The sequence below is a fragment of the Toxotes jaculatrix genome, chromosome 4 (assembly GCF_017976425.1).
Source record: "Toxotes jaculatrix isolate fToxJac2 chromosome 4, fToxJac2.pri, whole genome shotgun sequence".
Lineage (NCBI taxonomy): Eukaryota > Metazoa > Chordata > Actinopteri > Toxotidae > Toxotes > Toxotes jaculatrix.
In genome coordinates this window covers 17,033,223-17,059,984 of record NC_054397.1, presented here as the reverse complement: position 1 = coordinate 17,059,984, position 26,762 = coordinate 17,033,223, and the positions used below count along the sequence as shown (strand labels likewise).

The 26,762-nt window shown below is 39.9% G+C and overlaps 1 protein-coding gene across 1 annotated transcript; it reads right to left on the bottom strand.

The window, feature by feature from the left end:
• Positions 1–13,484: 13,484 nt before the first annotated feature.
• Positions 13,485–24,263, bottom strand: cygb2 (cytoglobin 2). The gene is made up of 3 exons (XM_041036573.1): positions 24,064–24,263; positions 15,814–16,045; positions 13,485–13,649 (listed from the first exon to the last, which is right to left on the bottom strand). Exons 1-3 carry the CDS (start codon positions 24,261–24,263, stop codon positions 13,485–13,487), a joined length of 597 nt encoding a protein of 198 aa, XP_040892507.1.
• Between the last annotated feature and the right edge of the window lie 2,499 nt (positions 24,264–26,762).

Genomic DNA, 26,762 nt, shown 5'->3' with positions numbered 1-26,762 from the left:
TCAGTGAGCGCGCACAAAGCCAATTGGTTTCCCTCATGATGTCTTTTAATCCTATCAAGAGAGGAAACAGTGTATGAAGTTCATTTTGTTAGTGCTGCCGAACATTTTATAAAGCGGGTTTGAATTAATGTTTTTTCTGGTTTCTGAGCAGCCACCGGTTTAAAGTAATTGCACTGTAAAAACAACTTGCGTTAGTTTTAAACTTTCTTGAAATACTGTGGTTAACATCTTAACAAATTTAACATCTGCTTTTCTTATTCAGTGTTACATGTTCCTTTATGGTAATTGAAGATTGATCAATAACTCAGAAACACAGTTCACTCACCAAAAAGCACTGATAATCTAATTTTAGATTTTACTGGTCACCAGTTGGTCCCCCACTTTGGTCCAGACAGAAACACGTATTAAATGAACTATCAATAAATTTTATAGACATTCATTGTCCCCAGAGGATGAATCATTATAATGTGAACATGTATAATCATTTTACATCTAAACATCAGCATAGCAGTGTGCTTGCGAGCATGTTGTCATACTAACATGAAAGTTTAGTTCAACGTGCCGCTGTGCCTCACAGAGCTGTTAGCATGTATGTGGACTCTTGGCTCTTCAACACATCATTTTATGTTCAGGATGAACATATAGTATAACAAGAAGTCTACAGTTATGCTAGTAGCACTGTGAGGTTGTACTTTGAGCTAAATGCTAATGTCAGAATGCTAACATGCTCATAATTAACAGGCTCAGTTATAACATGCTGTTGTTTATGTTGTGTAATGTTTAATTCTTCACCATCTTAGTTTAGCAGGCTAGCATGCTAATCTTTCAGGCTGTATTTTGTTGCTGTAAAATGCGTCTGTGTATCAATACATTATGTCTAGACGGCAATACGTTTTCTCAAAGTACATTTAGTTGGTGAAAAAAACAGTTGTAAATAAACGTAATTGATTTAATTAGGCATTGTTTGCTGAGTGTGGAGGGAAACCATTAAAAGGCAGTGGGGCTAGTTCATCACTGGCCTTTAACACAGTTGCATTTCTGATTAAATAAATAAATAGAAACAACAAATCCTTTTCCATTTCCCCTCTCTCTGTCTGATTTAGCCTTTCGGCAGCTGAGTACAATATAATTATCTGTTCTTTGTTTATTTAGTTGAATGTCAAAACAAAAGGATGGCTATTACTGGATGTACCTGTATAATTAAGAAAATTATCGGTTTGGTATTTCATGAGGGGAAAAAAACGACATATTCCTGAGAAAAACAGTCTTAATCCATCATATAGATTTTGTTCAAACTTCAAGATATATATTATTACACCACCTTATACTGAGCTCCTCATGAAATGTCATATTTCTGGCATGTCTTCTTTGTTATACAAACAGTAGTCCGTCCTTCTATTAATAACCTTAATACTCAAGAGCCAACAAAAAAGAACCTGTCACATCATAATTAAGTGTTTGTTCGGGCATTTATGCAAAACAATCCTTCATAACCGGCATCTTAACCCATCGGCATCAGCTTTTTGAGTCTGTCAGTGTTACTGCTGTTCTCAACATAATAATCTTGGCATTTGCAATCAGTATTTACCAGTTTCTGTTCAGCTCAGAATAGCAACCAGCTCCCGGAGATTCCCTTCAGTGACAAAACAGTCACTCTGAGGCTGACTAACCGAGACAGACAAAAACATTTCACAGTAATCAGCGCTCGTTTCCCAGCACACAGTCACCTTGGAATCAATTCAAGCCCCAAACCGTGGCGTTATTCACACCACATAATTGCTTTGTTCGTCCATAGATGTTCAACATCCTAATGAGCTAAAGATCCAAGGACAGACCCTGCCCGAGGGTTGAGCATCTGAAGGCAAGTAGGGCTCTTGGAAAATGACTCATATAGTGGTCTCTACCTTGTCATGCCCTGGCATTAAACGTGGATCTCCAACTGAGGCGCCATACCTCATTACACATAATTGTGTGGAGAGATCAATACTTGACAACCTAAAGATGATGACATTTAAAGCAATTTATTCGCAAATATGAAGAACCCTGCACATCTAGAGCACATGAAAAAAAAGCGAAACCATTTCACTGTATTTTAAAACAAGTGATAAAAAGAAAGGCTTTCAACCTGAACCTCCAGGTGCTGACATGCTTAAAGACACTATAATACTGAGGAAGACTAGAAAAGATTGCAGATTTTTTTTCCTGTGATCACAAAAAAAAAAAGGTTTTAGACGTTTAATTTCTTGAGATTAAAAAATAATACTAAATGTGTTGGATTCATCAAATGTGAATAGTTTTAACCAGGAACAGGTTTTCTGAGACATACCTTGGACTACAGTTGAATTAAACAAGATTAATTTCAACCACGTAGTAAATCAGACCCAATTAGTTTGAGCATATGCACACAGTGCTGGCCTGAGGGTGCTCATTAAAGCTGGAATGGCTCGCACAAAGCCCAAAATTTGGTGATGATTGTGTGTGTGTGTGTGTGTGTGTAAGTGTGTATTATATGTATGAGACAAACCCTCCCCAGTGCATTTTCATTGATTTTTTTTATAAAATGAAAAAGGTTGTGCTGCAAATTTGTGCTGCACAAAGAAAGAACAGGTGTTCATACTTGCTGCTCAGACACTTATTCTACGTACTCTTTATTCATGTTGCGATGACTGTGAGGCTTCAGAATTTTTATTAACCATGTGCCTTTCAGAAGTGGCCAACAGACTAACAAAAGACATGAGGGATACCTGAGACATGAGACATGTGTTTCATGAGGGATACCTCATGAAACGTAGCTTTGTAATGATACAAAGAGGCATTTACATGCTTACACATAATTTATACAAGTCAGATTTTTTGTGAGAATAGTCAGCCTAAATTGCTTTTAGATAAAAACTAGATCAGTTTAATTGAAAGAAATGTAGTCTTCACCTCCAGAATAATTATGTATGTATTGTGCACCAGAGCATAATGTAGGAAGATAAAATTCACCGAAAATATCACAGAACACAAAAAAAAAAAAAAAAAATCAGTTTTGAATTTGAAGTTTTAATTTACAGTAAGCTATGTCTTCAGGCAGTCAAGTTAGAGTGGAGTCTCCAGCATTACCTAAAGGGTCCAGTGGAAGTGATCCATCAGCGTAGTTTCATTATATGAAAATTAATTCACTAATATTATGGCAGTAAAAGGGGTGTGAATGACAAACAAAGCCTCGTTCTGCTTAGGTAAAGGTTAACAAAGCATCAACTTACGTTTTGGCTCGTCTGAAGTGCTGGCGCAGGACGAGAGCCAGAGTGGAGAGAAACATAATGGTGGTGCACATGGCCCCCCCAGAGCCCACCACCCTGCAGCCAGCAAAGAGACAGGGCAGTTAACATGAACCATCCATGGTGAATCCTCTCACCACAGCAGAGGAGACCTTTTCCAGTCAGCAGGTGTTTGTCTCTCCCTCTCTCTCTCTGTGCCTGTCTGCCTGGATCAGGAACATCAGAGGATTAGTCAATCCCAGATTAGAGAAGATGACATGGTGCATTATTGAAGCACATCGGTGCTGCACAACTAAGCTATGTTGTGATGTGTGTGCAGTTATTGTGCATGATGCAGGTATTTACTTCATTATGGCCAATGAAAAGCACCTGCCTACAGGTTTTTGTTGGCTTTTGATTTTTTTTTTTTTTTTTTTGACAGCAACACAGTTATTTTCCCCTCCTTTTCTGCCATCCACCATAATCTCCCTGCTGTGTTATAATGGACTCTCATGACCCAGCAGGTGTGCTCCTCCTGGCTTTCTCAAGTCACTTGATCATCACCTGCCTGCACACTACCCTTTTCAGCCAACTAGTATTATAGATATGTCTATCTACAGCTTTTATCTGAATTTTTGTAAAAGATCCAGCTTGTCCAAAATACAAGAGAAATGGACACCTCAGACAGCTAAAGTCTATCACGCAGTGCTGCACTGTCAGTGGACAGTGTTTTTAACTCTCAGCTCTGCAAGCATGAAACTGTATTGAATCTTCTGACGACATGAGAGCTTGCAAGTTGTGAACATCACACTTGTTCCCATGTGAGAATGACAAGGTGTTCGCATCCAGGCCTGCATGCAAATGATAGCAGTTAGCTGATCTGCTCCCTTTTTGGACTTAATCCTATTTGACTGCTTACCTGTTGCTGGGAAAACTGTAATGTTTTTGATTCCCCCCCCCCCCAGCTTTTTGACCCTTTAGAATTTTTAGCAAGTCAGCAGTATAGAGATGACAATCAGTGCCCGGTCAGAATTTTCAGTTAATGGACTGACAAGACTAGGCTTCACTTGAGTACCTGTTTTCTCTCATGAACCAATCAGATTGTCTTGTAACCTTACCTAACTTGACGGCGACCATCAGGCAAACCAGACTTTTCCTTATGATGACTGAGTATGAAATTCTCCTGACATTACCTTTCAGTGTTCACGTGCTGTTCATATGACAAGGTATTTCCATGTGAATCTGTGAATAACTGAGGATCAGTAGCATTTCAAGCCACATCTGAAGCCGTATCCCACTCAGGTGCTTTTGCATGATGACCATTGTTAAGGGGAACAAATAAACAACCTGGCAATATAATAATGAGGATGGCTCCAAGACAGAGAGTGGCTATAAATACACTCACACACAGACACAATGGATACACACACGCACACAAATCAAATCCTAAGCCTACCCATTCTCTGTCTCATTAGACCGAAGTTATATTTCTTGCAGACAGCAGGACGTGGATATTCTCAAGTCACATTCCCCACAACAGCATCTGTGACTCTGCTGTCACCGCTCTGTCATGAAACCTCTGGTGCATGGACGCCAGACAGATGGAAGTTCACACAAGTGGCTGTCAGGAATGTCAAGTTGCCGCGATGTGGCTGTGCATCTCATCTGCAGCTCATGCTGCCTAATTGGAAAATTCTTCAGGCCTTCTCTCAATCTTTGTGTTGATGGAGAGCTGTTGGGACTCACCGGTGCCTAAAAATCAGGGGGTTTAAGTGTCACAGATCTGCTATTTATGTTGACCTGCATGTGCTGGCTGGCTTAGCCGTGCTCTGGGCCTGTTTGACTCAAAGAATTGAGGGATTTAGTGGCGCAAATTTGTCAGTATTTTGAGCAGCTAGCTCCCAGGTTCTTACATTTCAGGAATTGCATTCAAATTGATCAACACATGGATGACTGATGCTAGAACAGACCTGCTATTATATTCTGTGTTGTGCCCAAGCCCAAAAGGGTCCATGTGGGCACCTGTGCGGATGTCTGTGTGCAGCCCAAAATCTGAGCTCACACTCAGATCTCAGACAGCAGATCTCAGAAAAGTAAAGTGCACTCTTGTTTTGTGCACCTTATGAATGTAATGTATTCCACATCCTTGGTCCTACTCAGTGGTCACTCCTTTAGTTTTTGGCTTTTTAATGTTGTTTAGCCAAACACAACAAACAAAGAAACTCCTTTTCTTGATGTCAGGTGTTTGGTGCAGGGAAGTGTGCAATTGTGGGTTCATCAGAGCTTTTTTCTATACTGTACTGAATCTGCCTGCTGCTGCTTGAAAAAGGGATGATGAGAGTGAACCAAAAATAAAAATGAAAACAGTGAGCTGAAAGATGCTAAAAGGCTCCGCAGAGCTACGATCAACCTCTTACAATTGAAATACATGGATCAGTGTACATAGTATGGCAACCTTCCTATTAGTACACCTCCTGCCACCTACAATACAAACACTGAGAATCCCCAGAGGTGATCTGTCACCAGGTTATATACTCCTCTGTGTCAATTTACACTCAGAATAACTGCTTAATCTGAATATCTCATTTCCAGCTGAGAGAGATGTGTGTGTGAGTGTATCTGCACTTGTGATTAAATGATAAATGCTAATGTATATTGTGTCTGATGCTTAATGTTTCTGGCTTCTGTTAGAGAGCAATGTATGCTTGTCGTTCCTGTCCAGGTTGGCGGCCTCTGTGTGTTTTTAGGTCGGTGTGAAAGTAGTTTGTCCAGGTGGGTTTGCACATCAGCCCCATGGGATGCGATGAGCCCCTGTTACCAGCACTCTCCGGAAATGACAATGTCTGGCAGTGGGAAAATGTGTCGCCATGGCGACAAGTCAGTGTCTTGTCGACCACACTATGAACGATGCATACACTCATGGGAGAATGACTATTTTCTGACTCTGGTAGTGCTGCTTACCTGCTTCACCTGTTCCTGTTACTCAAACCAGGCGGCAAGAAGTCAAAACTGATTTCATGAATATCATTGATATATTGATATACTGATATACTGATTCCCAAAATGGTTTTCAACTTAACCATTACAGAGTACTATAGTATGAAAAATGCTGAAATTGCTAGAGCATATATGAACACTTTTTATGAAAGTTAGAAAAAAATATTAAAATCTCCAAAACAATTACCTGCTTTCAGAAAGCAGATATAACAAAGTCTTCTGTTCCATTTGATGATAAGATGTACGGTCTGAATAAATTATTGTAAGGATTTGAAAAATGAGTGTCTTCCTCCCTGCATGAACCTCCCACTGGAGCCTTAGATAGAGTCTTGCCTGGAGCATCAAGCAGCGAACAGGCAACCATTAATCATTGATTAAGAACATTTACATCTCATTCCATTTAATTATCTCTTGTTTCTGAAACAGTGGGACTGCCAAGCGGAGTATATTTGCACTAACTACCTGCAGGCAGGAGATATGTGTGATGCTGGGTTATCTGGGTCAAGCTCACCTTTGGCAGAGGAGATCTGAAACCAAACAAAAACAACAAAAAAACCCAGAACTTTAAAAACCAGGGTTAGACTAGAAAAGCAAAACAAAACATGCTGATTTGTCCTTGAAGAACAAAATCATTTTAACAAGAAGAATACACAGGAAAAAAAATCCTTTCTCCCTACTGGTACTTTCTGCTACTTCAGTCCTCACTAACACAAGAAAGTGGAACACCAGTTCTCAGATCTTTGCTTCATGTGTGGCAAAGAATTGATTTTAAAAGGTTTATAAAGCACTGAACGGTTCAGAGCCAAAATACGTTTCTGCTCTGCTGCTATGTTATGAACCATCCAGACCTCCCATGGAGAAGCAGCATTCATTTTTTGAGTGCCACATATCTGCAACCCCCTCCAGCTCTCAGCTCTTTTAAATCAAGGCTTAAAACTTTTCTGTTCACCACTTTTTATTCATTTGTCGCACTGAACAGTAATGTTTTATTCCTGTGGTGTATACCATTTCACCTTCTTTTTATCTATTTTATTTTTATTTTAAAACCCTCTTATATTTGTCAGTGTAATTTTTTTGTCCTTCATCTATGTTTTGTCTTAATGTCTTTATGATTTGATTGTACTATCTGTGATTTGAGTACTCTGTGACTACGTACGTTTCTCTGTACGTGCTGAGATTACAGGACTTGCTTTGAGTTTTGACACTGAGCGTGTGCAAGTGTGTGCAATCTGCCGGTGACCCAGCAGGTGCTGACATGACATCAACAAGAGCTAACATCAGCAAATTAGGCTAATTAATGAAAGCTAGTTAGCCTTAGCTTCCCTTTTCCCTGTGGAACACAAACTTAAAAGGGCTCTACCCAATGTTTGTTGTAAACAGACAGAAATGTTAAATGCTTCAATGTGTGCTTTTGGAAAAAGAGGGAAATAAAATTGTCTTGTATTAACATTTGCAGACTACAGGGCTATAACTATCCAGTCAGTAGCAAACCACATATGTCAGCAGCATGTCTTTGTGCAGTGCAGGCCCTCCAGTATCAATTTCTGTTTCCACAAATGTTTGTCTCAGTCTCTCGGGGTCGTGGCTTTGAGCCCCCCTCTGGGTGGCACCACCTCCCATGGGCCCACCACCCGTGGGAGGTGCCATAGGACTTCTTTGCATTGTGGACAGGGCAGCAGTTGCCTGGACCCAGATAAGCAGCAGATGGTGACATGAGAAATATTTTGAGAAACAGTCCTATCGTTTTAGGAAAAATGAAAAGATATGCCCAGTGGCCACAGGACCTTTATGGTTTTTATTTCCTTATACAAAAAGTAAAGACAATTCAACTTTCAGTTTGATTTGAAACTCATTTTAATTCCTTGCTTTATGTCTGTTCTCAGTGAGCCTTCAGGGATAAATGAAACTGGTGGTTCAGCTTTACACATTTCAAGCGGCTCATTTTAGCCTGATCTCTCTGTTACTTGAAGCTTCTGTGATTGAGGAGGTGACTTTAATCCTACTCTTTCCCACATTGCAAATCAGTCTGGACAAAAAAATGTAAAATGTACAAATGCATTTTTTTTTCTTTTTTCAGGTGATGTAACCTGAATGCAACATCATCTGATGTTGCATTCAGAGTGCGGTCAAGCAGTTGCACCAGCCACACTCCTTAGTTAGCTTCTGTCTTCTCTTCTTGACTGGAAGCTGTTTATTTCACCACTGATGCATCTGATTCATTTAAGCCTGAGTGCTGACTTAAGGTCATCTTCTGCTTGTCCCTTGTGTGTAACGAAAACCTCAGTCAGGACTGGACACAGACAAATTTACAAGTATATTTTATTGATGGTCATGATTCATTTTTACCAGGTTCTGCAAAGATACAAGTTTGTGGTAGGCTGTGCAAACATGCTCAAAACACTACAAAGCCACTGCACTCGCTCCCACCAACAATGCAGTATACAATGACATATTCATATACGGTATTCAAATACATAGATTCCTTCTCATAGTTATATTTAGAAAAATATAAAGTCCTAACTTTTCAACTGATAGACAGAAACATTTCACAACAAAAACACATAGTTCCACATATGCTGTGATGCCCTTATTTGCTGGAAGAGAATGAATGTGTGAAATGAATTAATGAGCAAAGGAAGGTTTGTGTAATTTTCAGCTTAAAATGATTGAAAATATATATTGGATTAAGTGCTGCTGTAGAACACTTGGCATGCGAGGACATGCCCAGCTCTGCAAATGTAATACAAGACTATGAGTGTGTTTGAGGGAGCAAAGACATGAAGCAATTGAGCACAAGTGATTGGGATGCGTCTGCACATAATTTGTGGGTGTGCGTGTGGGTGTGTGTGTGTTTTTATAGTGTGACGAGGAACATGCTGCATGTAGACGAAAAGGGACACAAAACCTGCAGCTTAGCAAAGAAATGGCACATCTCCATTTTGTGTGAGTGTGTTTGCAGATGGGTTTCACACAACACAGTATTGAATAAACAAGACGTCAGGGAAACTCTTCGTAACAAAAATATTCCTGAACCTCGAGCCGCTTGAGGTCTGACCTCAGAGGGACACTGACGTCAGGAGTTGGGCAAAGAATGGGACTGTTGTGTATTTTGAAACGGATCCTTTATGACAGACAGCAGCTTTACTGTCTCCAGAGCTATTTGAGCCAAAGTGGAAATAGTTTAACTTGAGCTTTGTTTGACTCCTGTGTGTATTTTTATCCACCTATCTGACTTTACACTGTGTGACACAGGCTTACGACTCTCCAGTTCAGTTTGAAAGGAGCTTGTTTAATGGGAGCTTTCATAAACTTCTACAAGAGCTGTAAGTAAATGGTCAGTCTTTGCGCATACTGAAGCTGAGAGTGGCTGTGGTTGCAATTATTGTTTTGATCCTTTTATCTCAAGATCATGTTAACACGTAATCTTGTTATCTCAAGATAGCCAAGTCTTGTCATAGCGGGTTAATTATCTCATTATCTCATAGAAATAAAACTCTGTTATATTGAGCTCATGAGAAAACAAGATATTAATTTGTGATAATGGGATTTTAAAAATTGTGAGAGCTGTTCTTGGCTTCGATTCACCAATTTATATTAAACTATAATGAGATTTCAAAGGAGATAATTGGAGATATTTAGCATAACTCAGCCTGGATAGATCTGTCAGCAAAATGCCCAAAACTTTTCCTTTTCATCCAAATGTAGCATAAAAATCATCAGCCAAAAAAAAAAAAAAAAAAAAAAAACTTTTCCAGGTTTTTTAATGCACAAATTGCATGCATAAGACCAGGTGGATGGAAACACACTTACTGCCGATGTAACAGTTTGGTCTGAGAGCCATTACAGAGGAAGCACATATGACCAGGAGAAAGACAGGGAGTGAAGCCAAAGTTGAACAGACCTGCAGACATTTTGACGTGTCAAACACAGGTGTATCTAATTGCGTTTTAATTGCTGCATTGCAATGATTCCTGGATCAGAATCACGGTTAATGTTATTACTTACACCTGTGTTTGACACATGCAAATGTCTGCTGTGAAAAGGTCTATAAATCAGATTTATTTGTGAACGATAATGAAGCAAGAGTGCTCAGGAGTCAGGTTAGCAAGATGCATTCAGTTTGACATTGAGGAAAAGAGAAACAGCTGATCTTTTTCTCGAGTCCACTGTCAACACTTTTTTGTGCAAGTTTGAACTTGCACTTATGTAACAGAAACTAATTAGCTAACTAATTAGAAACATGCAGTTCACATTTTTGATAATGTTATTTCAATCAAACTGATCTTGGCTCCTTTTTCTTCCGAATATTCTTCCTGGTTCATAAAAAGCCAATCAATTTCCACACTAGGGGGCCGTGAAATGGGGAGCATGATAGGAAAAGTTTGAAAACCAGTGGTGTAAGGCAAGACATAATGTGTAACTAATACCCTCAGGAAGTCACTTAAAACACTATGTAAATATTTTTATTTCTTATATTTATCATTGAATATAACCAAATTTATTTTTGTCCACGTGAATGAAAGAGATTTTTCTAAAATATTGTTGTGAATGGCTGCCATGGTGTGGTGGCTTTAAGACCATCTGTCCACTCATAATTGTTTTTGTTCTCAGTGACGCGGCCCTAACGGAGGCAATGGGAAGTTACAGTAGATGAATGACCAAATGAGGAGTAAAGGAGACTCATTACTTCCTCATTAATGCCAGATGCCGATGCCAAGGGGGGTTCAGATGGGAGATACAGGACGTCACAGGAGCAGATGCAAACCGAAGATTGGATCAAATGTCCATCCTAAACAGATTTGCTGTGTATGTTTGGGAATTGACTGGAGAGCAACTCACAGATGGGATCTGCAAACAGCAGTGCGTGTGCTGGTGACAAGGAGTTGAGGTTAAGTAAGGTAAAGAAAGTTAGTTTGACAATATGCGGTATGTTTGAAGAGGGACAGAAAACTAAATACGATGTCTGCAGAGTTTTTGGGAGAAATGTGCGGGGAAAAATAACATTAACCTTACACCATTTCCCTTGTCAAATATGAAGAAATCATCCATTGTGTTAGAGCATTGGCAATACAATTTAAATTATGCATTACATGTATTTATATGTATCTGGATATCATTTCTTGTGTTGGATTGGTCAGAAGACCAATGAAACAGCCTGATGGCGCTTCTAAAGCTGACATGTTCTCCGCAGACCTCCAAAGTGAGTTTCTAAAGCCCTTAATGGAGCCTTTAATGCAGCACGTCTCTCTGATGGGATTTTGAAGAGGTAAACTAAGTGACAGTCCTGTAAATATTAGTACAGGAGAGGTCTTATAGCATGCCTGTGTGAATGTGTACATGTATGGTTACTGACTGTGTCCACCTGCTGATATTTTCCCTCACAATGTGTGTTTACATAATGAAAGTGATAGGTAAGAAAAAGATGAAAGCTTTGTTGGTAGTCCAAGACTTATAGCAAAGAAAAAAACAGCCCTCTTCAACACGTCAACAAATCAACGTGCGAATGAGTTGAAAACAAAGGCAGAAGAGTATGCACACTTGCCCACTGTACACTTATACAAACAACACCTCAGTAAAGTTAAACAAGACATTGAGCACGCAATGCATCAATAGAGAGAGAAAGGGGCACAAGTCCCCTAAACATGAGGATATACTGTAATAGGACACAACAAATCTATTAACAGTCAGCAGCTCCATGGTCCCGTAGCCGGGGCTTCAACAACTACCTGCCCCCTTTCATAGCTTAAAAATCATTCTTTGTCTAAACATTTCTTAATCTTTCGTTCAAAATATCATGAAGTGTATGCATTTGTGCGGCTTAGCCGGAAGATGCTTCTCACACCGCAGGTTTCCACAGAAATGAACGCTGTAAAGTAATAATCCGCAACATTTTTGTATAAATAAATGTCTGTTTCTGACATCCCAAACTGACCGTTCACTAAAACCCTACCCTGAACAGCGATTGTCCAGTCATACCTTAGGTAAATGGGCCTGACAAGCCTGTCAAGCTTTGGATTCCTTTACATGTAATGAAATTAGCATACAGAGTTTGGAGAGAATGGTGTATTTTTCATTACAATTACTTTTTCATAAAGTTTATGATGAACTGTGTTTGAGCTGCAAACATTGGCATGTCTGTCTCACTAGGATACTATGTAGTGACCTAGAGTCAAGGATAAGGTGCGCATCATTAGCTAACCACGTTAGTTTGTAGGGTTACATGTTGTAGTTAAATTTTGTAGTATTTCCCCACTATAATCATTTTTCATTTTCCTTAAAATACTTTAATACAGTGTATTTGTCCCTGTCTTATTACACTACAACACTAGGACTAACTGCCTACCTTGCAATACAAAAATTATTTATTTTCATTTCTCCTACATGGATTGTGGACATTTAGTTTTAGCTTTTAGCAAATCACTTACAATTATAACTTGCATCCAATATTAATTGCCTAGCTTGCAGTAACTGATGAAATCGGCTAGCCACAGTTGTGATTACACATGGCAAAGTCAGCTGGAAATGATGTATACACCTGCTTTTGTCTGCCTCGTATGTAATCAAGGAACATTTGTTTGAAACATTACTAAGAATTTTAATTGATCAGTTTACCTCAGTTGTCACTGTAAACTATATGTGCTGTGCCAAACTGGAAAGCTTGACAGGCCTGTCAGGTAGGCCTTAGCAAAGGGTCAGTTGACAATGACTATAACAGACCAAAAAACAGGAAAAAAAAATCTACCAGGTCATTAAAGCTTTTGGATTTGTATAAGCACTTGGTAGATCTTTAATGGGGAAGATCCCATGCTACAGAGGAAGTGATGTGTTATATATTTTTGGTAGCAGTTTGTCTGGAATAAACAGCAGAAGAACTGGATAGTTAGCATGAGCAGTGATCGCCTCCGTGGCTACAGACACACAGCAAAGCACCACTAACATAAGCTAAAACTTCATTAGGAAAGTAACATGACATGGCTACATCGTTTGGTGTCGAAGTGATCTCTGGGAAGTGCGATGCAGAAACACCACAGCAACAAAGGCTTAGCACCAAAATGTCAACAAAATAATGTACAGAGTTGCACGGATTACCACATTAATCTTATCCATGTCTGTGAAACCATCCTCACAGAACCCCTTGCAATCCCACTCATCTCTTTCCACATTTTACATTAATAGAAACACATAATTTTTTTCTTTTCATTAAGTCCACTGGAAACTCATTTACCCACTCTTCTTCCTAACTCTTCACACTGCTGAGCTGGAGACCTGGAGCCAGCCCACCTCTGTGTAGGCCCCAGTCACGTGCCAGTACAGCGCCCCCATCAGTTTGGTCCACACCATCTGCACCTCTTCCGTGAAGAATTCTGGGAAATCTTCAGAAAACACCTCCAGCATCACGCCGCTCAGGATCTGGGAAGAAGGAGGGTGAGAAAGAAACTTGATTAACATAGAAAAAAAGAGGGAAATGGTATGAGACAGAGAGGGGGATAGAGAGAGCGTGGCTATCAAGTTAATGGCGGTTGGAGGGAGAAGAGAGTGATGCAGAGAAACAGTGTTCGGTAGGTAAAGTGGAAATGAAGCGGTGGGGGGAAAAAAATCCAATTCACTGTTACAGAAAAGTGGGCGAGACAGGTGAGAATTGAAAATGATAAGAGTAAAACATGAAAGCAGTGGGTGGACAAGCAATACAAAGGGAATGAAAATAACATAAGTAGAGAGAAAGGACAACACAGGTGTGGAGTGAAAAAGTAGTAGATATAAAGGGAGCACAAAAATAAAAAGAGAAAGCTGAATTTAAATGTAGATGAGCAGCTGTGTTACAGCTATGCAATGACAGTCTCTGAGAACATGCAAAAGCTCCTCAAGTGTCATGCCTGGGTGGCAAGAAAGTTGTTACAAACATACTTAAATATAATGAATTGCATTTTGCAAAAACGTTCTCAACACAACATCCATTTACTTTGTGTTTCCAAAAATTTTAGCCACATGGAGACAGCTAGGTTGTTATCATGGGATGTGAGTATAGTATTTGGGTTGTGTGATTAACAGGTGGTCATATATATGGGGGGCGGGGGGATGTAACCCCTGTCAAACGTCAATGGCCTCCTTGATATTTCTGATATTTATTCCTGCTGTCCACTGGCCATCCAGTGACCCACCCCGCCACATACGACAGCCAGTTGTATGACCAAAATGCCGTACTTCAGGATGTGCAGTAGCAAACTAAACCATCTCCATGACAACGCCATCTATTGAAGAGGGCCACAAGATGTAGTTGAAAAGCTGAGGAAACACAAGTTGAATCTTGTGTTGAGAATTTTCTTTTACCTTAAAGTAGCCATAAATAATAATGAGGTAAATAAGCAGCTTTTTGTGCTTAAGCAGTGATGATATGTCAGTGTTATTCTCAACTTCAACAAAATGTTCTTGACTAATAGCAGTAATAATTTCAGAGCTAATAGTGTTGTTGCAACACGTTCACCATGATGACCACCATCATGATAAATAATTACTAAAATGACAACTAAATAATGAACTTAAGAGTTCACCCTTGCACGGGTGGGTGAAGAGTTCAGGAAATACAAATCAGGACTATTCCATGTAATGACTCTTTCAAAAACTGATCAATTCAATCTTAAAATGTATTCTAAAGGCAAGCGGGAGTCAGTGGTGCTTAAATGGCGGCAGTGTGTTCTCTTCACAGCTGCATTTATGAACCAACTGCAGACGAGTTTCAAAAGACTTGAAGAGGGGAAGCATATGCTTCCCCTCTTCAATCAGATGAAGAAGGAAGCATATTGGAGTTTCACATTGAAAATTATGCAACCATATGGTCTAAATTAAACACTGGATCTTAAACATTTTTGATGATACTTATTCTGATTCTGTGTTTTTCTGCCCCCATAGGTTTTCAGCACTGTTATCTCTGAAATGATTTTACAGCTGTTTTCTTTTATTTATTTATTTCATGTTATTTTATGTTTATTTATTTTTTTGTAATTGCTGCTATATGGTTTTATCCAATTAACCCGGTGAAATGAACTCCTGAATCATGCTGGATTTGTAGACAAAATGTCTCTCTCATATGATTGCATTATAATTTTTACATAAAACAGAACATGACTGATCAAAAATAAAAAGAGGCATGGGTAAGACCTATTTGTTTGCCCCATAAAATTCTTTCATACACATTTTTTTGTGTATGAAAGAGTGCAAACAGATGATAGCTTCATTTGAAACATAATAAAGAAGTAGAGGAATGTGATTTTCTGGCCTGAGTAGATTTAAATAGGCAGAAGAGTCCCCTGTGATATTAGATCGGTAATGAGATTTTTTTTTCAGGTGCAATGCAGGAAAGACAGAGCTTGATAATTTTCTTTCAGTGAACAGTCCACTTTGTTTCGTGGGCACACCAATCCAGTGGCTGAAACTAGAAATCTAGAAATGTAATTTAAGGGAAAGTTGGCAGCAATAATTCTGGGAAATACAGAAAATCACAGAGCAAAGACAAGCAGAGTGTGGCAGGCTGACAGAGTTTGTTAGTGTCAGAGTGTGGATTATTTCCTGAAGTTACCTTGAAGTACATAGGCTCCACCTTGTGTTTGATAGCATGGGCCTTTCCCACCAGGGCCAGCACTGACGACACCTTCTCTGGGTCATGGAGGTTCTCCACCACAGTATTGATGGCGTTCATCACCCTGCAGGCGTGGTGCCGCAGTTGGCTGCTTCGCTCCATCTCCTCTGGATCCTCCATGTCCTGGAACTGGCTGAAGTACTGTTTGGCTGATGGGAAGTTCACAAAGAACCTAAGGAGGTAAAAAAAAAAATGCCCCAATCACATTAGACTTAGTCAACTAACTTTTGTCTAGACAGATTGAGTATCTCGGCAGCAATTGGATGGATAAAATCAATTAATTCTAATGACTTTAATGAATCCCTGACTTCTGATCTAGAATTTTTAATTATCCAGTGAAATTTGTCTGCATGTATGGATTAAAAGGGTAAAAAAATGTAACAGGTTCCTAGATGATGACCCCAGCATGTAAAAATAACAATTTGCCATACAGATATGAGGGTCTATCAGCAAGAAAGCAAAAAAAAACCCATATTTCCCATAATATTGAACTATTCCTTTAAAACAGTGGGCAGACAATTTTCCTCTCCTCACCTGCCCTAATAATCTGGGTAATAGTGGTGTTGGAAAAGAAAAGCAGCATGTCTGCTGTATTTCAACAGTGCCAGCCGCACAAAACATCACTATTATAGAAGCAAGACAAACCACTTCATGTAGTCTGATGTAGTGAGATGAAGTAGTTTGTGCTGCTGCATGTAAAGAGGAGAAAAGAAATAACTTGGAACAAAATGAAGTCAGAAAATGTTTTGAACAAAATATGGCTTATCCTGCTTCAACTTTGGGCCTCATTTATCAACACAGAGTGCACACAAATAGATACATCCTCTACTTTTAGAGCAAAAGTTTTAAAATTCATGGGCTCATATAGTTGCGAGTCACAGACAACAACAATAAATTCAAGTTGCGACTCAACTGGACCAACTGTCAGGGTTACACGGGTTATATATAATAAAGGCAAGATTCTAACAACAAATGAATCTTACAAAGACACATGAAGTAATCTATGGCCTCCTTTGTTGGCCAACAGGAATATAATAAAGTTTGGTAAACCTCTCAAATCCTGTCCCTTTTGAGCAGGCCAGGTAATTATAGCAGAAATGTAACAGATGTCTTGTGAGGTGACAATAAGCCATGATCCAAATGTTTGGATTTCTGTTTTTCTTGGCTGCTTTTTTCTTCAGTGGTTTACATGTGAAGAAAGGCTGAGAAAAGTGAGAGGAGGAATTAGAAATGAGCAGAGGGAAAATACTCCTGCTGTGTATAATTTTCTGGTCGTGTACTGATTTTTTGGAGGAATTTCACAAAGAGTGCAAGAAGAAAGACACGCTTTAAAAATCCTGAATACAGAGAGAAATAAAACCACAAGCATATTACACAAACAAGAACCTCATCTTCATGTAACACTGTTGTTACTATTTATTTGTGAATTGTTGTTGGCAGTAAAGATGATAGCTGTGACATCTATTAGGCTTAACTGGAACAAATCCCTTTAGAAGTCCCATAAGAAATCCAGTGGAAATCTATTGTAATTGGAACTGTGCATGTATCACAACATTTGACCAAAGAACATGGGGACTCATGCTTGAAATGAATGACCCAGGGCTACAAAGTCACTCTTTTCCATATTACAAAAAAAAAAGGTGACTCAGAGTCCAATGATGCAAACAATTCCCTGAAGCCTTTAAATGCACAGCATGACATAAATTGTAATGAGTCTGGTGATTTTCTTCCTTAGTAAGTAGTTTTTCTGAGCATAGTGGAGTTCAACTCAGACTCTCAACTCACATGTGCTTTTTCACGTCTGTAAAGTGTGTAATTCGCCTCTGCACCATCAGTGTGACAGGAAGTGCCTGGCAGAAACCTTTACAATGCCGCAGTGCCTCCGAGACCCTGATGGTTAAGTTTGATCAGTCTCTTTGAGACTAATTTGATGCAGGTGTGCTGAAGAGAGGTGTTTGATTTTCAGGCATGTTTGGTGCTATTTATGCAAGTGGATCAACCTGAAAGACACCTACTGAAGTCTCGGTATTAAGCAGATTAAAAAGCTGGATAATATTTTTCAGTTTCCACAGCATCATACTCATGAATGTTGAGAGCTGCATACATACTGTATATTTGATATTTCTCTGTTTAGACTGAACCATGTGCTGCTGTATCCTTCACCTTAATCTGACGATATTTAAGTGTTGGAAGTTCCAACCTAGAGAGACCACTTGTATGTAAAAGTGAATTGGGCACTTATTCATCCATGAGACCAACATTTAAAATTGCCTTATATGCATATTTACATAACATGGTGTATATCTGATAAAGGCCTAACTGTTACGAGGCTTAGTTTGCTCTTTGTTGTTAATATTTGCCACCTTTTCTTATGAAGATTAACAAGGCTTGGAGTGTGCACCCACACTAGCATCTTTATGAGGCTGTACTCAGAGTTGGTTAGTTTAACAAACTGATGATGCTAGATGTAAAGTCAGAGTATTATTAAAGTAAGAAGGATTCATCTTCACGGCTCCGTGAATGTCTAAACGAAATTTCACTGTGATACACCTAATAGCTGTAGAAATGTTGCAGACTGGACCAAAGCGGTGTTCCCTAAAATAGTTTGCTTATGATGAAAAATGTAGTGCAGCTAGTCTGTCCTGACCTGCTCTTATAAACCTGAGAAACAGTCTCAGCTGTTCTCTGTGTACCAGAGAATATAACTGTTCCTTGCCGAGTTTCACTCCAGAGCTTTTCAAAACTCTGCTCTGCATCAAAGACTCGTGATGTGGAAGAAAACAACGCTTATATTTGTGTGTGTTTAAAGATATTTTTTAAGGAGTTATTTCAGGTGCAGATGTAGTAAATTCCCTTCTCGAACCATCCTGGGAGCTGAGAGATAAACAAAGAAAATGTAAATTGTCTTGTGGGGTTCTAGTTACAAAGACCTGTTTTAATTCAGGGGTTTGACAGTTTTCATCACAGCTGACTTTGCACTCACAGCGGCTCAGTATGACAGAGGCAAGAGTATATGCCAAAGAAATAAGAAAATTTCCTCAAGCTTAGCTAAGGGGGTGTGCGAGAAAATTTGACAGATTAAGTACAATGACAACAATGCAGAGTATAGATAACAGAGTTTTAGAACTTTACAGACAAACACTGACTGATGGATTCACACACACACACACACACACACACACACACACACACACACACACACACACACACACACACACACTTATGCTCTGACCCACTTTAAATCTTGTCAGTCCTCCAGCTGACTAGAATTGCTAGTATAGTTATTTCCCAGTTGGAGTTTGGTCCTTGGCAGCACTGCTACACTACATCCACATCCCCCAGATCCTATGTCATGCTAGGCCTACAAAGGCCCAGCTTGCCTGTAGCATTTCTAGCTTGGCTCTACCAACTGTCACTATACTTTCACACACTTTTTTCCTCGGTGACAGGAATAATACCGCATGTCTAATAGCTCTTGTTCTGCTTAGACTAACATGAAAGTTAACTGCAGCGCTTTAGGAAAACTGGGTGCTGCTCTGATGCTTTCTTTGAAGAAAAACAGAGTTCTTCTTTTTGTGCTTGTCCTCTTGTGTAAGAATGATAAATATTTAATCCCCTGCAGCCAAGGCATGTTAAAGGAAAATATGCAACAGGCAAATCACTAAGTACAGGAAACCTTTTTTTTTATCTGCTGTTTCAGTGTATGTAAGTCCAAACCATCCCTTTTAAGTTGGATCTTATGACCCTCAGAATTTAATAATTGAATGGTTTACCAATATTGTGCAGTAGAAAGTATGTTTTCTTAAAATAAGGCAGTTTGAAGGACTGCACTGCTCTTTCCCAGTGTCCTCTAGGAAACGTGCATATCTGTACAAAATTTCAATCCAATCAACAGTTGATATATTTCAATCTGGACCTAATCTGGACAGAACCACTGACTAGTCAGAAAAACCAGTCACCTGACAGAAGGACATTACCATCAGTACATCAATGCCACTTGCAAGGCTGAAAAACGTGGATCACAGTGACAGCTTGGTTTCGGCATGGTGGGAAACATTTTGTCCCTGTGTGAGAGGAGTACCGGTGCTTAGTACTTTGGAGAGCTCCGAACACATTCTTGCACCTGTCTCTGCATTTAAATGAAGTCATCAGAGGAATTAGCAGGGCTTGTTAATCACACTTTGATTAGACTAGAAGGGTTTTTATAATTCTTTGGAGTACCATGAACAACCTTGAGCCTCACTGCTGGAACTTCAAGGACGTCTTTTTCATGAGGCAGTCTCTATGACATCATACAGTTGGTTTAATTATTGAGAAATAAAAAAGACCCCACATAGATCTGATCATGGAGGACCTACAATCAAATAACTGTACAATCAGAAAAAAAAGTCTTGTGAGATAATGGTTATCAAAAGGCATTTGCTTGTGAAACTTTCTGAAAATGCTGGCCTCTGCAGACAGTAATGTTTTTCTGCTTGTCAGTCAGCCCTGAACCTTTGTACAAATATTCATGTTCCCCAGAGGATGAATCCTGCTGACTTTGGTGATTTCCTGACTTTTCCTCTAGTGCCACCAGCATGTCAACATGTCTGGTTTTGACTGTTGTCTTTTTCATATTGTATCTGTGTAAGTTAAGTTTAAAAAATGCTTCCTGCCTGAGTGTTTTGGTGGTGATTGCTTCATCTGATACTACTAAGCATATACAGTGAATACTCCCATTTTTGAGTCCTCTTACAAATACAGCAGGAAAGCATTCGTTTTTTCATTGTGACAAAATATCTTTCTTCTTATCTTCATGAAAATGTGTTTGAATCCTCCCATCAGCACTATATCTTTTGAGTCAAAGTACGCAGGGTTTGATTGTATTCACAAAGCTGCTATATGCACCATTCTGCTGATGCCTGGGGTGCACTCACTCTTTGGTGCAATTGCATTTGTACGCATTGGTGAGATCAACTGAGGCTATTGTCACTGTCTGTTCTCTCCATGCATCCAGGCAGATGGATCGACATAAAAATGCAAATCCGTGTTCACATGGGGGATGTTGCGCACTGATCTCAAAAAAAAGATCTCAGCCGTGCAAGACCCTGACCCAGCGTCAGCCTCAGGTTATGCTGGTTAACTGAGGAACTGCCAGCCAACTGTTGATAATTACAGTCTTTGTGCATCGCACAGAGATGGAATAATAAAAGTGCCGTGTAAAGTGCTGAAACAATGGGTCAAATCAATTAGCAGATTGACAGATAATTACTTGACAGCACTTTTAATAACTGATTTAGCATTTAAGTCTTTTATCAAGCAAAAATGCCAAACATTCACTGATATTTTTTTTTTTTTTTTCAAGTTCAGGAAGAAGTTTTAAAAAAAACTGAAGTCAGACAAACAGAACAGACACATTATGTCTGTTCTGTTGCCCATTAGCTGTGAGAAGCTAGTTGTCAATATGTATCAACAAAAGAGAAAGAACAAAAGAGAAGTCTGGATCTGTAATGTGCTTGACAGCTTTGATATAATTGATTTTGATGGTCATCACAACAGACTGATAGACGGAAGGAGGAAAAAGTCACCTTTTCATTAAGGGACAAGAAAATGGGTCAAATTGGTGAAAGAGAGAAAGAAAGACATGTAAATAATAGAAAAGGAATAAAGAGGAGAAGACAGACAGTGAGGCATTTAAGTTTTGCTGTCATCCACAGATAAGAACACACACACACACACACACACACACACACACACACACACACAAAAGATGCTCTCTTCCCCTTCCGTTCTCTCCCCTCAGGGATTCTCGTCATCCCAAACCGAAAATCAGTTTGTCTCACTCACACTGGTCTCCTTGGCTACAACTTGCTGTCCATTTTAACAAGCCCTTAAAGGCTTTCCTAGTGTAACACAAACACAGTTTAGCTGGGGACATTCAAACAAATCAAGTCTTTCTTCTGTGATATGTTAAAAAAAAAAGAAAGAAAGGAAAAAAAACATGAAAAGAAGCAGGAAAAACACAGTCAAGCTGTGTTACATCCAGTTGGTCGGCAACACTTTGCAGTGAAGCTTCGCAGAGCATTAGTGCCTGTTGAAGATTATGCTCCTGGAAAAAAAAAAAGTCTCATTTTCTGTTTACAGATATCTTCTGACAACTTAAGAAGACAGTAGGAATGGATGAGCAAGAGCCGTGAATAATACCAAAACAAGATGCTTACAGTATGTCCAAAGATGTAAATTCATGATGCCTAAACTGTCTTCTATGCATTAATTATACCCGAGCCAAATATAAATGCTGGAGGAACAAATTCAGAATATTAACCATCTCAGAGATGTGGAGTGTCTCGTCAAAGTGTAAGAAGACATGGACTACAGAGTTGTTTTCTTCAGCATCCTAATGAGAGAGGAATGCAATGTTCCCTCCTTCCCTACACTTGTCACAGCTCAGTTATTGGTGAGAGGTTGAGGGAATGGGTGCAGAACAGCAGAACATGGTGTCTGTGCATGTGTGTGTGTGCGTGCGTATGTGTGTGTGCGTGTGTGTGTGTGTGTGGCCTATGCAAAAAACAGTCTCTCCATTAATCGTTATCACTGGGTTTCCTGCTTAATGTGTCAGTATCTCCTGATTCTACATGCAAACACAGACTGTGGACTCCTCTGTCTTTCTCTGTGTGCGTCTCTGCATGCTTCCTTTCACTGAACAAAAAAACAGCCGTAAATATGTAGTTACATAAAAGTTTTTCAAAACATGGTATAAGGAGAGACTTCATAATGATCAAAAAGGTATCAAATTATTTGGCAACCTAAAGTCAGGGACAATTGGGGCAACTTGAATTTAAATCTATGGGTACTTTGTAAACATATACATGGCTGTCTAAATCCCAAGATTTTATAATGTGTATACAATACACAACAGTATCAAACAGTGTGTTTGGTGCACAAACAATAATCACAGCAGGGTCAAGGCCTTGACAGTCCTTGAGATAAAGTGTGAAGTTGAAAACGGTTATGTTGAGGTTGAGGTTCAAGATTGTTGGGGTTAGGTGAGAGCTTGGTGTGATTAATGTGAGGACAAAACGTGAATGAAGAACTTCAGTCTGGTTCAAAATGGCCACTGTTATAAGTGAAGACTATGGTTGAGGCATCATGGATGGATAACATGCTCCAAAATGGCTCCCCATCCACTCCAGTAAAAGTTCCTTATCAAAAAGGTTTTTCACATTTCCTTAGACTTCCAGGTTTCCTACTTTCTGCTGGCAGAAAAATTTTTTTTTTTTCTTTTTGGAGCTAATGGACAAAATTCTGGCAATAAAAAAAAGAATCATTTCAGAGTTTTTGTGATTCTCAGAAACCATTTATCATGATTTTACAGCTGTGCCTTTTGTAATGACTGTGTACAGGAAAAGCTGTTTTGGGCCTGCGGGCATAACTTTACCTACAATTCTCCTCACAACCCATCACTGTTGGACAGGGGTTTAGTAGGGATTTGCAGAAATTGGGCACACGTGAAGTTATGCTCTGTGCTCTAGTAGTCAAACCCTACCACACGACAACAGTTGGCAAATAGGTCAGTCCATTCAGATGCCAGTGAACCAAATAATTGAGAAACTTTTAGAACTGTAAAACATTATTAGTGAACTGGCAACCACCAAAACACCAGCACAGTAGCCTTTAATACACTGTACACTACCTGTTTCCTATCAGTGCCAGTTTCTTAATCTCATTAGTCACATTCCACATCTCAGAAGATTCCCTTTACACACTAAAAAAAATGCAGTATTACTATATTTGAAATCATGTGGAGGAAATTTTCAAACCAGTTTACTGGTTCAATTCGACTCTGGTTCAGTTTGGACTTCATTATCTGCTTGAGGTAAATCAATCCAAAGCATAATTCTAAAATGTAAGAACAAATAAGGAGAGAGATCCCGATATTTATGCGTTTTAACCGGACTATTAAGGATGCGTTGGATCGTGACTTAGAGAAAGTGCCAGGCTTCACTGTGACTATAAAGAATCTATATTCAAACAGACCCACAGCCTGTGGGTCGAGTTCAGGGAAACTGAACTGATGGCTTAAAATCAACTCACACAGCCTTAAATTTACGCATCTTAATCTGAGAAGATGTGTTCACTGACCTCTTGTTCTTAAGTTTACCCACGCCGAGATAAGAAAATCCTCACCTTTCACCGTCAGGCAAAACTCACCTTATGAGCACAGTCACCCCCACATCCTCGCAGTTCTTGTAGACGTGCGCCCACGTGTCCTTGATGATCTCCTTCTCGGCGTCGGACAGCGGCTCGGCACGCTCCGGACGGTCCTCGCACTCTACCTCTCCTCTCCGCACTCCCAGCAGCTGCGGAGGTGGAGGTGGCGAGGGCGGCGGCGGAGACTCCCTGCGAGACATCCTCCTGCGGCGCAGCAGCCCGGAGGCTCCCAGCAGGGCTCGGGGGAGGTAGGGAGCGAGGGAGGGGGGGAGGGAGACGGAGAGCTGAGACCCCACGGCGGGCGCTGGGGAGAGGAGAGTCGGGGTGAGAAGAGGAGCAGAGAGAAGGAAGAAGAGGAGGAGGAAGAGGAGGGGAGAAGGAGAGGAGCGGAGGTAGGCAGCGCTCACAGCCCAAAAAAGAAAAGGGAAAATGGTGCGCCCAGTCCCCCCACTGCCACCCACCAAGCTCTCTCTCTCTCTCTCTCTCTCTCTCTCTCTCTCTCTCTCTCTCTCTCTCTCTCTCTCTCTCTCTCTCAATTGTCCTCCCTCTCAACTAAAAAAAAACAACAAAAACTTGTTTCTCACTGTCTTGCTCCCTCTCTTTTCTTTTCTCCGCACTCTTGCCACCACTCTCTTCTTTCTCCCTCTCTCTCCCCCCCCAGTGAGGGAGATGCTTGTCAGTGATGCTGATGTTGCTCCTCTGTTACTTCTGGTCTCCCTTTCTCTGATCCTGACGCTGTTGTGAGGACCTGATGGAATGAGAGCGGGGTGGGGAGAAAAACGGAGAGAAGGAGAGGGAGAGAGAGAGAGAGAGAGAGGGGAGGGTGGAGATAAAGAGGGGGGAGAGAGATAGAGAGCGTTAGGGGTCTCTGACAACACCTCCCAACACACACCTTTACCAGAGACACACACTGACATTACATAGATGTATATTTTTTATTATATATCTTTTTATTACTATTGTTTTCATTATGGAGATAAAATGTCTCGTTATGTGTCCAAAATATAAAACACATTTGTTGAGCAGTTCCTCTTTGTGCATACAATGCCGAGTTTCATGATGCTGATTCTATCCAATTAAAGCTACTCTAATATTTTTAATACCAGTGGCACAAATGACCAAGTATAATATGGAAGGAGTTGCTCAAAGAGTTGAAGCCATGGAGGATTTTCACCTGATCATTACCTTTAGTTCCACAGAGCGTTTAAGTACCTTTCAGCTCACTGTTTTGGTTTTACAGCCTCGAAATGTTACTGTTTATTGCAGTCAGCTGTTTCCTGCTAAAAAAAAAAAAAAGTTTGATAAAGACACTACATACTTTATTTGCTCAGCACTGAACATCAGGCGGACACAGTTAGAGACTCACTGGTGAACATGGAGGAGCATTTGGCAGACCAGATGTTTGCTTGGTGGAAACCAAAACAGAGCTCAAAGGAGGGTGACTGTTGGACACTTGTCATGTCAACAGACAACCTAAATAAAAGAAAATGTTACTCCATGTGTGATGGATGTGTAGGCAGCTGTTTAAGACATTTGCCATATTAAACCTGCAATCACAGATTTGTTTTGGTATCTCGGGGAGCAGTGTAAACAAGTTGTGAACACAACATTGACATATAATCAACCATTTTATATTCAGCCTCATTTTAAGATGATATGGTCAACATATTAGCAAGGCTGCTAATTTACACACCAAGCAGATATGGAGCAATTTTCCTTTGTTGTGTCATGGTTGTGAATCAAGTGTCTTGCCACCTGATAAATTTACATCCCCATCTCCTTTATGTCGAGCCAAGCTGGTGAATGTAGTAGCACGGCTTCAGGCACCAGCTAGCTGCTAACTTTGTCTGTTTGCAGTTTTGTGTGGAGCAGGGAAAGTGGATTTAGATGAGAGTCGTGGACCAGAAAATGAAAACAACGAGCTGAAAAATGTTTTAAAGCTCCTCAGAGCCCGAGGGGAGCAGTCCAGTTGTAATTCTCTGTTGGTTTGTCACGATAAGCAACCACTTTCACATTACACATACAGTAGTCATTTCTTCCATTGTTAAAAATATTGATTATAGCTGCTCTAACTTTATTAGGTGATGTCATTGTTTATGGGTTCTGTTGCCCTAAAGTGGCAAAAAAAATCAATGAATGCAGGTTGTAATACATGGAAAAATGCTTTTATTAATTTTAAATTAGTTATAAAATTAGTTATAATGAAGATGAAATAAAAATAGAAAACACTTTGTGCTGCTCTACAGATGATGTCAAGAAAAAATGTCAATAATATATATATTCGTCTACTCTGAAATTCAAAATATCTTGCCGTCTGGCTTGATAAGAAATTTGTGTTCATGTGGAAATCTCTGTTGATAAACTCTGAGCTTGGCCTGTTGTACAGAAACAGAACCAGCTGTCTTCTGACTTGTGAAAAGAACTGTCGCACCAGTTTTCCTCTCAGTTCTGGATAAAGGGGATATCAAATGTACCACTCCTCGATTTAATTTACCTCTCTGCCCTCAGGTTCATCACTGCTGATAATTACAACATTCACCACACCACTTTCTGTATGATAGCTGGTTGGCCCTCCCTGTCTGGCAGATGTAATAACCTCTGGTACTGATACACTGTTGGAAAATTGCCATCTTATATCTCATCCGTGCTCCTCTGGAACTCTGGCCCATGTCTAACCCACTCCAGTGACAGGTTTGACG

Bases quoted from the DNA above. Each gene is read 5' to 3' on its own strand.
- cygb2 (XM_041036573.1), bottom strand. From the start codon at position 24,263: ATGTCTCGCAGGGAGTCTCCGCCGCCGCCCTCGCCACCTCCACCTCCG. The intron at 16,046-24,063 runs GTGAGTTTTGCC...TTACCTCCTTAG, and splicing joins GGGGTGACTGTGCTCATAAG to GTTCTTTGTGAACTTCCCAT. The intron at 13,650-15,813 runs GTAACTTCAGGA...CCTTCTTCCCAG, and splicing joins TGGAGCCTATGTACTTCAAG to ATCCTGAGCGGCGTGATGCT.